Below are 14233 nucleotides of genomic sequence, written 5' to 3'. Positions count from 1 at the left end.
CTATATTCAAATCGTTCTTAACCTTTTACTTCTAAAATGCTTATCGTAGTGAAATCACACATACTCAAAGTGACATTCCATCTACCTGTATAAATCATACATTGTTATATTTTCACTTATCACGCCCATTACATACAAATAAACCAAAACATGCAAGCATATTAACTTGTAATCTCCCTATCATTTAGTTCATCGAATCAAATAACTTGACTCAAATTTTTTAGTAACAAAAATCACACTAGGGGCATCATAGATGCATAACAGGGGCACCAAAGTGCAATTAAGAGCACGAATATGCGATCAGGGGCATCGAAGTGCAAAAAGGAGCACAAATGTGCATTTAGGGGTACCGAAGTTCAAACAGGGGCACAAATGTGCATTTAAGGGTACCAAAGTACAAATAGGGACACTAATGTGCAAACAGGGACACTTCTTCATACATACTTAAATTCATCTCATTCGCATACAACTTTAATACAATTCCAAGAAAAACACTACTAATAATCTCTTCTCAATTTTATATATACATAAGTATTTGCAACACTCATCGTTATATAAATAACCGAAGTAATTTCACATATATATAAATCAATTAACTAAAGAACAACAATATAAATCACAAGTGAATTAAATTAAATAACAAATCACGATGAACTTACCTAGTTTGTACTCTCGGTTCACTCGTAGAGACTAACAAGAAATTTTCTCTTTTTCCCCGATTAACCCCCATACGATTTAATTATTGATCTCTATAATGATTAAATTCAATATATTAATTTCAAATACATATTTCAACTCATTTTATGCATATTTCCATTAATTTTTACTAATTATATATTTTTCCTAATTTTTACATTTCTCACAATTTAGTCCCTAAACTCGAAATTTCAAATTTAACAATTTATCAATACCCAATGCTAACTGAACTTATTTCTATTTTAATACAGTACAAAATTATTCACATTTCACAAAAATTCCATGTATATTTTAATATTTTATCAAATTAATCCTTTAACTAAAAATTAACTAAAATCACTTTACAAATTAGTTCTAAACCAAAATCAAGACTACAAATTCATCATTTAACATAAAAATAACTAAGATTCATCAATAGCAAAATTCAAAATATTTAACAATTTTAAAAATAGAGATAAGGGTTAAGCGAGTCTAGTAGCAACAATCTCAAAAATATAAAATTACAAGAAACATATTAAGAAATCATACCATTCAAGCATCAAAGAGAAGACTGAATGCTTTGAAGGTTGTAACACTGTAGATTCTGTGGGTAAAGTACAAAAATAAAGATGATGATAAAATCTTTTAATTTTTATTTTATTAATATATTTATTTTACTTATTAGGTTAAATTTATAACATAAAAATTATAAATATGCACTTGTCTTACCGTCCATTACTTACATTATGTACTAATTACAACATAAAAACCCCCTTTTACCTTTTTAAACAATTTAATTAGTACAATTTATTAACAATTAAGTTTTATATCTTTTATGATTTAGTCCTTTTTAATTAATTAATTATTAAATCACTAAAATTTTCGGACCAAACTTCGATACACCAAAATAATCATTCTGTAAATATTTAATAAGAATATTTATGAGCTCGGTTTACAGAAACGAGATCCTGATACCTCATTTTCAAAAATCACTCGAGTTTTAGAACAAACCACTTATCTTTATCTATTTGTTCATAAACTGAAATTTGTCAATTCAAATTTTAATATAAAACTATATAATTGTCTTGTATAAATTAATTAATAATTATTACGGGCTTGTCGAATTTGTGGTCCCAAAACCACTGTTTCTGACACTACTAAACAATGGGTTGTTACACCAATACTCTAATTCATCAACAAGCCAGCAGGGTGGCGGATTATGCTAGCATAGTGCGCCAAAATAGTTAACATGCATGTCTTACTCACCTTTTTGGATTCGTCGTTTTTAAGGTGTGACAAGTTAAGCTAATTTAAACGAATTTGAAGTTAAGTTTCTACCTGAGACTGTACAGTTTATGATATTTAAATTCTAACTCCATGATACATACACATGTGATATAAAATTTCTAATATATATTTAAAGGAGTTGATTTGCACATGGATTTAAATTCGTACTCAATTTATTTAAAAAATATTACTTTCATATATTCATGATTTAGATTTCCTACGCATTTAAAGTATTTCTATTAAATTTAAATTTGAAATTATATTAATAGTAATCATTATTGTATTAAAAGGTTAAATAAGTAATAGTAAATTGACATTTTAAATGCGAAGATAACAATTTTAGTTTTAATTAAAAATAAAATATTTGATATATTATTAGTGAAATTTAAAATTTTCATAAGTAGGATAACTGATGATAAATGTGTATAGAATATAATAAAAAATAAAAAAATATATAAAAGAAATAAAATACGTAACAAATTTATAATTCACTTGTGGAGTTAAAAAAGTAATTGTAATGTACTAAATACTATCCATATATGTTAATTTTGAACTAAAATTACCGGAATTGGTCGATTTTGGAGAGAGTGTGTGAAAGCGCATCCAGCTGAATGCGTTTTCAACGGATGTTGCAAGAAAACGCTTCCAGCTGGACACGTTTTCCTGCTGAGTCAGCAAAGTGCGTCGAGCTGGACGAAATTTTGGATCCCAAACTCTCTCATTGTTAAACCCCTACAAAATTGCCCCTCACCTCGAAATTGGTCAGATATCCCACGATAATAGTTTTGAAAATATGCATGTTTTTTAGCATATTTACTCGTTCTTCTAGGGGTGAGTAAAACTCAATTTGATTCGAAAAATCGAAAAAAATTCAAATTTCGAGTTTGAATCGAGTTGAATTTTACAATTCGAATAACATATTGGTGTAAATACTCTTTTGGTCCCTGTGATTTTGAAAATTAACAAATTGATATCTTTCGATAAAAATTAAAAAAATTTGCACGGGTAATTTTACAATTTTCAAAATAATTTTTAAAATTCAAAATATTTATAAAAATTTCAAAATTTATATATTTTTAACAATTATAAAAATTATAAAAAACCTAAAGAATATATAAAAAGAGTTAAAAATCTAAAAAATCTAAAAAAACCCTAAAATAAAAACCCTAAAAAACTCTAAACAAAAACTCTAAAAAACCTTAAAAATCCTAAACCGATCGAGGAGAAAAAAATAGAAAAAACGCATCCAGCTGGAAATGTTTTCCTAAAAAATCGCTGAAAACGCGTCCAACTAAATGCATTTTCGTATTGTCTCTTCAAAATCAACTTATTACGATAAATTTTGAAAAAACAGACTCAATTCGATAATTTTGGTTAGAAAATAGGGTAATTCACGGGTTTTTTACAAAAATATTATAAAAAAATAAAAAATAACTAAAATGTTATTACTTTTTTTTATTTACCAAAATATATAAAAAAACAAAAAAATAAAAAAAACTGCAAAAAAAATCTGCACCGATGTGACGGGACACTGGTCACGCCAATGGCATTGGCGGCACCAATGGTGTCAATACCATTGGCGGCACCAATGTATAATGGGGGGGTCGGTGGTGGGGGGGCAGAAGGAGAGGGAAAGAAAGAAAGGAAGGAGAGGAAAGAAAGAAAAAGAAGGAAAGAAAAGGAAAGGAGAAGAGAAAAAAAGAAAGAAAGAAGAAGAAAAGGAAAGGAGAAGAAAAAAGAAAGAAAGAAGGAAAGAAAAGGAAAGGAGAAGAGAAAAAAAAGAAGAAGAGGGAAGGAAGGAAAAAAAAGAAAAAAAAAGGTAATTTTTTTTATAAATTTAATTTTTTTTGTAATATTTGTGTGTTTAAAATTTATATTATGTACATTATAGTTATTTTATTATTTTATTTAGCATATATATTTTATGAAATATATTTAGAATGAAAAATAATGGTATGTACATTGTATGTTGATTAGGATTTTTTATGAAATCTACTTAGGAATTTGAAATTAAAATTTTAGGAAAATAGCATTAAAAGTAAAATGACAAAGAAGTTTGTTTAAGAAAACATAAAATACGAAAAGAAAAACGGAATTGTATATTTATCAAAATAATAAAATGTGAAAAATGTACATGTAATAAATTTCAAACATAATAAATTGAAATAATGTAAAATTATAAAATAAAAATTACGATATTTTTAAAATAATAAAATGAGGATAAAAATACGAACAAATGGTCAAGTAAGAGTGTATTAGTAAATTTTTAAAAAATTCATAAATAATTTATACAAATAATTGAAACAAAATGTCTTGAAATAATATAAAATAATAAAATACGAAAATAATATATTTTATTGAAAGTAATAAAATCGGAAAATAATAATACGACCAAAGGGTGGGAAATGGTTTATTTCGGTTTTTACCAAAATATTACAAAAAATAAAAAATACCAAAATATTATAACCTTTTTTATTTACCAAAATAATAGAGTAAAAAAGGTGATGGAGGGAATAAAAAGGCGGCACCAATATGTGGCAAATTACCTTTTAATCCCTCCTTATTTATTATTTTCTTTTATTCCCCTTAACACGCTAAATTAATAAATTACAAAAATTATGCAATGAAATAATGTAAAATTATAAAAGACTAAGTTTATGGTTTTTAAAGTAATAAAATGCGAAGAAAAAATACGAACAAATGGCGAAGTAAGAGAGTATTACTAACTTTTTAAAATTCGAAATAATTAATACAAAATATTTCAAAGAAAATGTCTTGAAATAATATAAAATAATAAAATACGAGAATAATATATTTTATTTAAAGAAATAAAAATCGAGAAAATAATACGAGCAAAGGGCAGGGGTAAGGGTTATTTTTTTACACCAAATTAATTTAAATAACACACTAGATTAATAAATTTCAAACATTATGCACTAAAATAATGTAAAATTATAAAATTAGAAATTATGATATTTTTTAAAGGAATAAAATGCGGAGAAAAAAATACGAATAAATGGCCGAAGTAAGATTTTTTTACTAACTTTTTTTTCAACTTGCAAGCATCGCAATGGCTCCATTGATTCGAAGCGATATTAGACACATATCTGATGCGGCTAATAACGCGGTATGATTTATTATTTGTTAATCAGGAGTTTTATTTATTTAAAAAGGATATACGCAGTATATACAAATAAATTATGTTATCGTAATATTTTTTCTGTAATTTAACACTATCAGGACTCGTTCCGAATATTAAGGGGCCGTGTGAATATTTTAAAGATAGGTCCGGATGCACGATTGATGCCGTACCTGGAGCTAGCCGGATTTGGGTCAGTAGCATTGATCCGGTCCTCCGACTTGCGCTTTGATTTATTATCTGCGCTAGTGGAGCGGTGGCGTCCGGAGACCCACACTTTCCATTTTCCGTGCGGGGAGTGCACGGTGACCTTGGAGGATGTTGCAGTGCAGCTTGGGCTTCCAATTGACGGAAGTCCCGTAACGGGAGTATCTTCATTCACCGATCCGGCTACACTTTGATATCAACTCCTAGGAGAGTCACCAGAGGACGGTGATAAATATTTTTCTGACATAAAATTTACATGGCTAAAAGCCAAAATTAGACAATTATCAGCGACCGCCACTAAAGGTGAGTTGATGTGCGCTGCTCGAGCGTACATCATACATATGATAGGGGCAGTACTCATGCTTGATGCAAACGGCGACAGTGTGCATTTGTCGTACTTGCCCCTGCTAGCTGATTTGTCCATTGCTAGGTCGTATAGCTGGGGTTCTGCCGTTCTAGCAACATTGTACTGGGAGCTTTGTCGGGCGACAGATCTGCATGTTAAAGACATCGGCGGATGCCTCATACTGCTGCAGTCCTGGGCGCTTTATCGGATGCCGTTTTTGGCATCCGTTAGTCACCAACCCTATCTGTATCCACTGCCACTCAGGTGATCAAATATAAATTGTCATTATTTGTAGTCATAATATATTGAGTAATGTTACCAACCCTAAACCCTATACTATTTTTTGTAGGTGGACGACCCGTCCAGGCATCGAGAAATCGTGTGATGTCCCGATATACTGCCTCGGGATTGAACAGCATGCTCGGGAAGGGGTAAGCTGCTATTCTAATATTCATGACATCTATTCTATTTATATATCTTACTCACATGTTATCGGTCTAACTCGTTACAATGTTATTACTCATGCAGTTTATATGGATGACATACCGGAGGCCGAAAATTACAAATGTCGTACCCTCGTCCGCACTCGTTGATTCCCATATATGGTGCACTAACACACCAGTTATAAATTTCAACGTCGTCGAGTGGTATCACGGCGATCGGGTGCTTCGGCAGTTTGGCTGCATCCAACCTATCCCGGATCCGCCGTGCCAGGTGAGGGAAGATCACAACTTGACAAAGAGAGGAAGAGTTCAATTGGATTGGGGAATTAAGCATCAGAAATTTGTCACACTGTGGAAAGAACGATTGCGCCGAATTCCTCAGATGGTTATGGCTACCGACTTGTAACCATCATTAGAGTATGCACAATGGTATTATAGTTGCGGAAAGCCATATTTACTTGGAGGCCAGTCGACTGTAATCCCCCCGTACGTGCAGCAAGTTCGGGGATCAGACGCAGAGAGCTCGATGGATCCGGATCCGATGGCATATTATTCTCCGCAACTAGCAGAGCCCGAACAGGACCCTAGCCAGATCCTAGACAATCACAGTCAAATGTGGATTCACATGGCTATCATCCGGATTTGGTGGGCGGTGAATCTTATCCGAGCTTCGCAGAGGGCGAATACGCCTACGAGTTTGAACTGTTTGGATCCCCCCGGCCGCAGTACGGCATGCCCGGCCCGTCCGACACGCATCCGCAGCATTATGGGACTCATTTCGGTTCAAGTTCGTCGGTGGCGAACGAGCCACAGGACCTTTCCTCTATGTTTGCCACACCCCCACCTGCGGACGATGAGGATGTTGGTCGTTGCCCAGGCCGTGAGCGTCAACCTCCGCGTAGGTATACCCCCCGGACAACACCATCGAACCATCAATTTTAGGGGTTTAATGCACTTTTTGTATAAATTTAATATTTCTATTTTAATTTTTGCTTACTTCTAAATTTTTTGTATAAATATTCATTATTCTATTTTTTCATTATATTAAAGCTGAATCGAATTATGAATGCCTCTATTTTCGATATAATCTTAATAATTCCAAATGCGCACATGGTATTTTATAACTTAATCTAAAAACAATTTGGATACAATTTAAGCGTAAGCATAAGCCGAATAATAAAAATTATTATTAATTAAATTACTTTTTATAACAATATACATCAAAATTTTACAGCATTAGCTCAATTTCGACCTGATCCGGACGACTGTCCAACATGAAAGTATCGGTTAGGGCATTTATTCTGGCTATGACCACTTAACCTGCATATTCCACAATGTTTTTCGTCAGATTTCTCCCTAATGTCCATCTCATTACGGATTCTGCTTGACTGCGGACAACCCCTTAGATTCCTCCGTAGCCTTCTGTCTCGGAGAAGCTCGAAAGTCATCAGCGGCACCTCCCACGTAGATAGGTCCGCCAGGACGGGGAACGCATTCTCCCAAACACGCAATGTGTGCTCCATTGTGTACACATCATCGACATATTGTTCAGCATCAAGGTTCACTTTAGCACACGCTGCCACGACATGCGCGTAGGGATAATGAAGTGTTTCGAACCTCCTGCACTCGCACCGTCTGTTTCGGAGATCAACTCCGTAGGACCTAGGTCGACGACCGATGTTCTTAGTAACTCGAAATGTTTCCAGTCGCCGTGAATATATTTCCACGTTCATTGACCTCGCCAACCAACGGTTTACGACCATTGCATCCCTTACATGTTCGACAAACACATGTCCCACCTGAATCTGGCCGACTTGCTGCTGACCCATTCTTGGCATCAAAGTAGCCAGCCTGTAGAAAGCAGTAGAAAATACCGATTGCTTGTAAAAAGTAGCAGAAAATACCGATGCAATCAGAAGATGACGTGTTTTCAACAAGACAGCGTTGATCCCCTCGACTAAGTTTGTGGTCATGTGGCCATAACGAAAGCCCTCGTCAAAACTTTGAGCCCACTGCCACGGCTCCATTGTGCGCAACCATTGTTGGAATTATGTGTTTGTCTGCCCCTCCATGTCACTCTCAAGTCGGATCATTCTTTGCCGAAAAATATGTGGCTCTAACTCGTACGCTGCATACGTATTAACAAAAAATAAGTTCTAGTAAGTCGATAACATCAAACATTACAACTTATATTGAAAAGATAATGTTATCATTTACCCATTGCCACGACTTGTCTCTTCCAGTCTGCATTCTTATAATCTTTATAGAAATTAGACGCAATGTGACGAATGTAGTAAACGGATCTCCACGGCACACCGGAACGCCTAATAGCTGCAATTAAACCTTTCCCTCTATCGAAGATGATGCAAATGTTATCGTTCCTAATAACATACCTCCGCAGATTGTGAGGAAGAATTCCCAAAACTCCATGTTCTCTTTATCTACGATAGCAAATACTATCGGGAGCACGTTTTTGTTACCGTCTTGAGCAACCTGCACAAGTGGCTTGCAGTGGGAAAATGCCCGCACACATGGATCGAATGTCCAGAACATCCGATGGAAAATCCTTTTTGCCAGCTGTAACTGGTCATCCGGGCCGTAATATGGACTTGTTTGTAACTTAATCACAGTCCCCGGTACGTACTCCCGCATAGCAATTATCCAACCTTGAAGCTCGTTATACGACAAATCGTAATCCCCATACAGTTGCTCCATCGCCATCTGTTTAGCTATCCATGCCTTCCGATATGAGACTTGATACTGGAATCGTGCTTGCATTTTCGCAATGAGTACCGAAACTTTAATGGTCGGCATGTCCTTCACCATTGGCATGATACACATACAAATATTTTTCGAATCAAGTTTTCCATGATCTTCTGTCATATGTGTTGATGTGCATGTATGAGGACCAACAAATTTTCGTATCTCCCACATCTGAGAACTTCTAATGAATGCAGCTCGTACCCGCCAATTGCAGCCTTCCGCTGCCTTCCAACACTCCCTAACATATACTGTCGGAGTAGACACGGAGACTTTATAATCCATCGATATCTTCATGCTGTACCGTTTAATGGCATATACGCACTCTTCTTTACAGTTGAATCTCTAGCCTATGAATAACTCATCATCATCAGATGTTACGACCATCCCGTGAGAATGAACTATTTCAGGGTACTCTGGAAACTCAGCTACATACGCTGCGTCGGGGTCTATGAGCGACATGTGTGGCCCAGGATTATTGTGTATCAAAATACGCCGCATCTGCTCGCCGACTGAAGAAGCGTTAATGCCTTCATCGTTGTTGACATCTTCATTGTCAATATCATCAGGTACATCGTCCATATCAGGATCACCGTCACTATCGACCTCTTCATCCCAATGATCGCCACCACCTTCTTCTTCGCCACCACCTTCTTCTTCACCACCAACCATGTCAACATCGGGTGTAATATTCAGGTCGATACCGATCCCACCCATAGTTGATTCACTATCAACGTATGATATTGGAGCCACCATCCACGATTCTTCAGTCCCGTCTTCTTCATCAGATGCATTAACATATTCATTTTGCTCCATACCGACTAACTCAGCAAATAAATGAATCGGTGCATTCTTCTCACTCCCATTCCCACAGTAGAGATCGACCATTGTCTCCACGTCTTCGTCGTCTACAAGTTTCATTTCGACGAATTTGACCGGATTTGTCGAAACTAGAAACTTGTAGAAAATTTTTGATATCCTTCTCCCACAATGTCTATGAATTTTTGCATTAATCATTGCCTTCATTTCATCGAACGATACATTTCTATTAAATCTCATTGCTATTTGTTGCCGACATTCAAATACACATCCAACACTTGTTGTCAAGATGACTCCATCGAAATAAACGCATACAAGAAACTTAGCATCCATCTTCAATATTTAATCTGTCAAAAAAAAATCTCATAAAAATTCTCGAACGGTAACTAAATTACTTAAAAAAAATTTAATGTTTCAATATGCAATTTTGTACATGAAAACCGTTTAACCAATAATCCTTATAACTAACACACTAATAATATTAATAATTTTATACTCAAAATAATACACACTAAAATTATTAATTTTACTAAAAATAATAACTAACTAAGTAACTATAATAATAATACTAGTTTTTACTAACTAGTTTATTTTGGTAAATAGAAATAATAAGTAACCATAATAATAATACTAGTTTTTGCTAACAATAATATTACTAAGTTACATCTTAATACATTAATAACATCTTAATACTAACAACAACAACAACAACAATAATAATACTAACTAATACTATTATTTTGAGTTTTATTAATCTTAATAACTAAATTAAAACAAAAAATATTACAAAATATACAAAATAATAACAACAATATAATCAATTATTTTTAAAAAATACCTTCTTTTTCTCTTCTTTTCCGCAGCACCTCTTCTTCTTCTTTTTTTTTTCTTCTGATTTTTCTCCCTTAAGCTGGACAGAGCTCGTTTTTATAATACGAGTAGTGCCGCCAATCAGTATGGCAACATTGGTGCCGCCAATGGCATTGGCACCATTGGTGCCGCCAATAGTTTTGGCACCTTTGGTGCCACCAATGGCTTTGGCGTGACCAACGTGCCGTCACATCGGTGCAGATTTTTTTTGCAGGTTTTTTTTGATATATTTTGGTAAATAAAAAATATATTTTGGTAAATAAAAAGAAAGTTATAACATTTTGATTATTTTTTATTTTTTTATAATATTTTTGTAAAAAACACGTAATTCACCCCTAAATAATTATCATCCCTTTTTATTACCCTTAAAAAACATAAAAGAAAAAGACCTTTCTGACCATCAGAAACCAACAAAACCATGTAAACTCAATACACAGAATTCCCCCTTCTCCCTCCTCCTCATACACATGCTTAAACCATGTCCAACCCTCTACCACCACCACCACCACCTTCAACCCACCACCATCAACACCAACCACTGAACATCATCACACCAGCCACAACCTCGGCGACCACCATGACCTCCGCCCCGAACCGTGAATACCGCAAAGGAAACTGGACAATCCAAGAAACCCTAACACTCATAACAGCCAAAAGACTAGACGACGAACGGCGTGCCAAACCTTCCACAAGCTCACCTTCAAAACCAGGAGAATTAAGGTGGAAATGGATCGAAAACTATTGCTGGGACCATGGCTGTTTCCGTAGCCAAAACCAATGCAACGACAAATGGGATAACCTACTCCGTGACTACAAAAAGGTCCGACAGTACCAATCCTCCCACTCTCAATCCCAATCCTCCCATCCCTTCCTCTCTTACTGGTCCATGGAAAGACACCAACGTAAGCTCCATAACTTGCCCACCAACATGTCTCCTGAAGTCTTCGAAGCCCTCAACGATGTTCTTCAAAGAAAACTCAACACCCAACAACAGCCCCACCTCCACCAACCTTCTTTTTCTCAATCACCTGAGCAACTGCCTCTCAAGACTGACCAGAACCCACCGGAGGTTGATGCTCCGGTAACAGTTTCAGGTACTGTCTATTAATCTTTCTTTCTTTTTTTTTTTTTTTTGGTTGCTGCAGTATGCTTGGAGTATAGCATAGTAGTAGTAATGTGTCAGAATCACAAAAGAGAAACTTTTTCATTTTTTGTCTTTCAGCGATTATATTATTATTATAATAATTTATGTGAATATATATAGTCAAAGCTGCAGGTTTGAAAACTCTGCTCCTTTCATTTATTAGGGACCCATTCTTTTTTCACAAAGCTACATTCAATTGTACATTGTCTTTATTTGAGCTTACAAATGATAACCGTTGGATTCTTTTGGGTTTTCAATACCAACCATCACATGGGTTTTCACTTGGTAGTAAGTTTACTACCCAAATAATTCCATTGGTTGATTATACTAAAAATATTTTTGATTAATACACAAATTTGACAGTAAAAGCAATCATGAAAACCAGTGAGGAAGAGCTGCATTCATGATTGCTCGGTGCTTGAAAAAAAAAAATAGAGAGGTGCCATAGATTTATATCCTAAGATGATTTAGCCCACCAAGGGTCCTAAGATGGTCTAAAAGCTTGTGGTGTTAGGCTCATGAATTTCTGCAGATGCTGACCCTTCATTTGCAGCAACTTTTATAACATTAAGATACCCCATTTATTGATATTTCCTTGGTAATTCCCACCAAAAAATTAATCAGGCAGCAAAACCCCAAAACTAATCATGAGTTTTGCTTAGGAAGTAGTATTTTTTAAGTGAATACCATTCAATAAAGATATCATCTTTATTTTTATATGTGTACATTGTGATTTGACAGAGGAATCAGATTCTTCAGAGACAGAGTCAAGTGAAAATCTGGATTCCAAGACCAAACGCAAAAAAGTTAGGAAAATCGGTTCAAGCATAATGCGAAGTGCTTCGGTTTTGGCTCAAACCCTTAAAAGCTGCGAAGAGAATAAAGAGAAACGGCACCAACAAGTGATGGAACTCGAACACCGTCGACTCCAAATCGAAGAAACTCGAAACGAAGTCAACCGAAAAGGTATTACGGATCTGGTTGCCGCCATGACCAACTTATCTGGAGCTATTCAATCCCTCATCGCCAACCATTAGGATCAAACGTAATAACTTTTTTTTTCTTTTTACTTTCCCCAAATTATTTGTAGACTTTGCTCAATTCTTTCTTTAATCATATTTAATTATCATCATTGTTAGCATTCGCTATGTAATATTTGGTTATTTATTTACTAACTCTTTTTATTCATTAATTCTAGCTAGTTTTCTTTTTTCCTTTTTAAATTAATTACGTTATACTTTATTGGAGACTGTATTTGATTTTGGAGATAATTGCATGGCATGCCAAATTATTTGTAGCTATAAGACATTCACGAAACACGGTTGGTTTACGAATAGATATAATCATTAATTTAATTATTTAACTAAATGGAATAAATGTTGTAATACTATAAAGAAAAATTGAAATGATCAAAGTACTCTTAACAGAATTTTTGTTTATGTAGATAACTATTGTTATTGTTATTAACTTTTAATACGATTATTATTAAATACAATTTAATAAAAATAAAAATAATAATTTAATCATATTTTAATATTATTATTAAATATAATTTAATAACATTCTTAATATAATTATTTTTATATTAATTATATTAAAATATTTTATTTTAAATTATATTTTAAAATAAAATATTTTATATTAAATTATATTAAAATATTTCAAATATTTTGTTTTTATATTTTCGAGTCCAAATTTTAGAGGACTAATTTGAAAATTAATTTTATTTTTATTCAATGTTGCATAGAATAATTATTTTGTAGTGATACCAAAAATAACTATTACAAGAGGACAAGGAATAGGTTAGTAATGGTCATTCCATTAAAAGAATATTACGTTAATAAATAAGGGGAGTGTTATTCCATTTCCCAACCAAACATAGTGTGAAGATTTAAGTTCTAACCTCATCATTATGCGTAGGTTCTCTCTAAAATTATTTTACATTTAAGTCTAATCAAGAAAAACTCTGAGTTTTTTTTTAAGAAATATATTCTCCTAAGAGTTGAGTTTTAAATAAAATAATTAAATACCATTCAACTAGAGCTTAAACAAAAGAAAGTTTGTAAAAAAAAAATCTAAATTACAACCTCACCCGACTTAGCATTCAATATGCTGTTCATGGCACGCACATATATTTTTTGCTTATTTTTAATGTTTTTTTTGTTAGTAATTAACAATATGGTCTCTCAAATTTGAATTTATGTTCTTTCTTTAAAAGTACGCATATGTTATTATTACATCCAACCACTTATTGTTAGATATAATTTTTTAAATGATACTCCTAATTTTCTTTTTATGTAGCTAATAAATAATATATGACATTTGTAAAAAAATTAAATAATAGATGACAATGTTATATTTGCCTAATTTTATAGTGGTGATTAAAGATTAAGGTGCGACGTCATATTTAGCGTATGGTGGATTGTTATGTGAGGATTTAATATTTTGGGACATTTAAGGATGAAATACTGTATAATTATAATTTATAAAATTAATGATGAAAAATTATCTACAATTCTATTTATGAAATAAAAAGAAGTTTT

The 14233-nt window shown here is 33.4% G+C and overlaps 2 protein-coding genes across 2 annotated transcripts; one reads left to right on the top strand and one right to left on the bottom strand.

The window, feature by feature from the left end:
• Positions 1-7271: 7271 nt before the first annotated feature.
• LOC128042359 (uncharacterized) lies at positions 7272-10964 on the bottom strand. The gene is made up of 3 exons (XM_052633223.1): positions 10515-10964; positions 8315-10023; positions 7272-8225 (listed from the first exon to the last, which is right to left on the bottom strand). The coding sequence occupies exon 2, from the start codon at positions 10007-10009 to the stop codon at positions 9203-9205; it is 807 nt and encodes a 268-aa protein (XP_052489183.1). The 5' UTR covers positions 10010-10023; positions 10515-10964; the 3' UTR covers positions 7272-8225; positions 8315-9202.
• Positions 10952-12913, top strand: LOC105785591 (trihelix transcription factor ASR3). The gene is made up of 2 exons (XM_012611702.2): positions 10952-11640; positions 12432-12913. The coding sequence occupies exons 1-2, from the start codon at positions 11025-11027 to the stop codon at positions 12725-12727; spliced, it is 912 nt and encodes a 303-aa protein (XP_012467156.1). The 5' UTR covers positions 10952-11024; the 3' UTR covers positions 12728-12913.
• Positions 12914-14233: the final 1320 nt, after the last annotated feature.

Source organism: Gossypium raimondii, chromosome 1 (genome assembly GCF_025698545.1).
Source record: "Gossypium raimondii isolate GPD5lz chromosome 1, ASM2569854v1, whole genome shotgun sequence".
Taxonomy (NCBI): Eukaryota; Viridiplantae; Streptophyta; class Magnoliopsida; order Malvales; family Malvaceae; genus Gossypium; species Gossypium raimondii.
The sequence above is the reverse complement of the archived record's forward strand: the minus strand, read 5'-3'. Positions and strand labels throughout refer to the sequence as shown.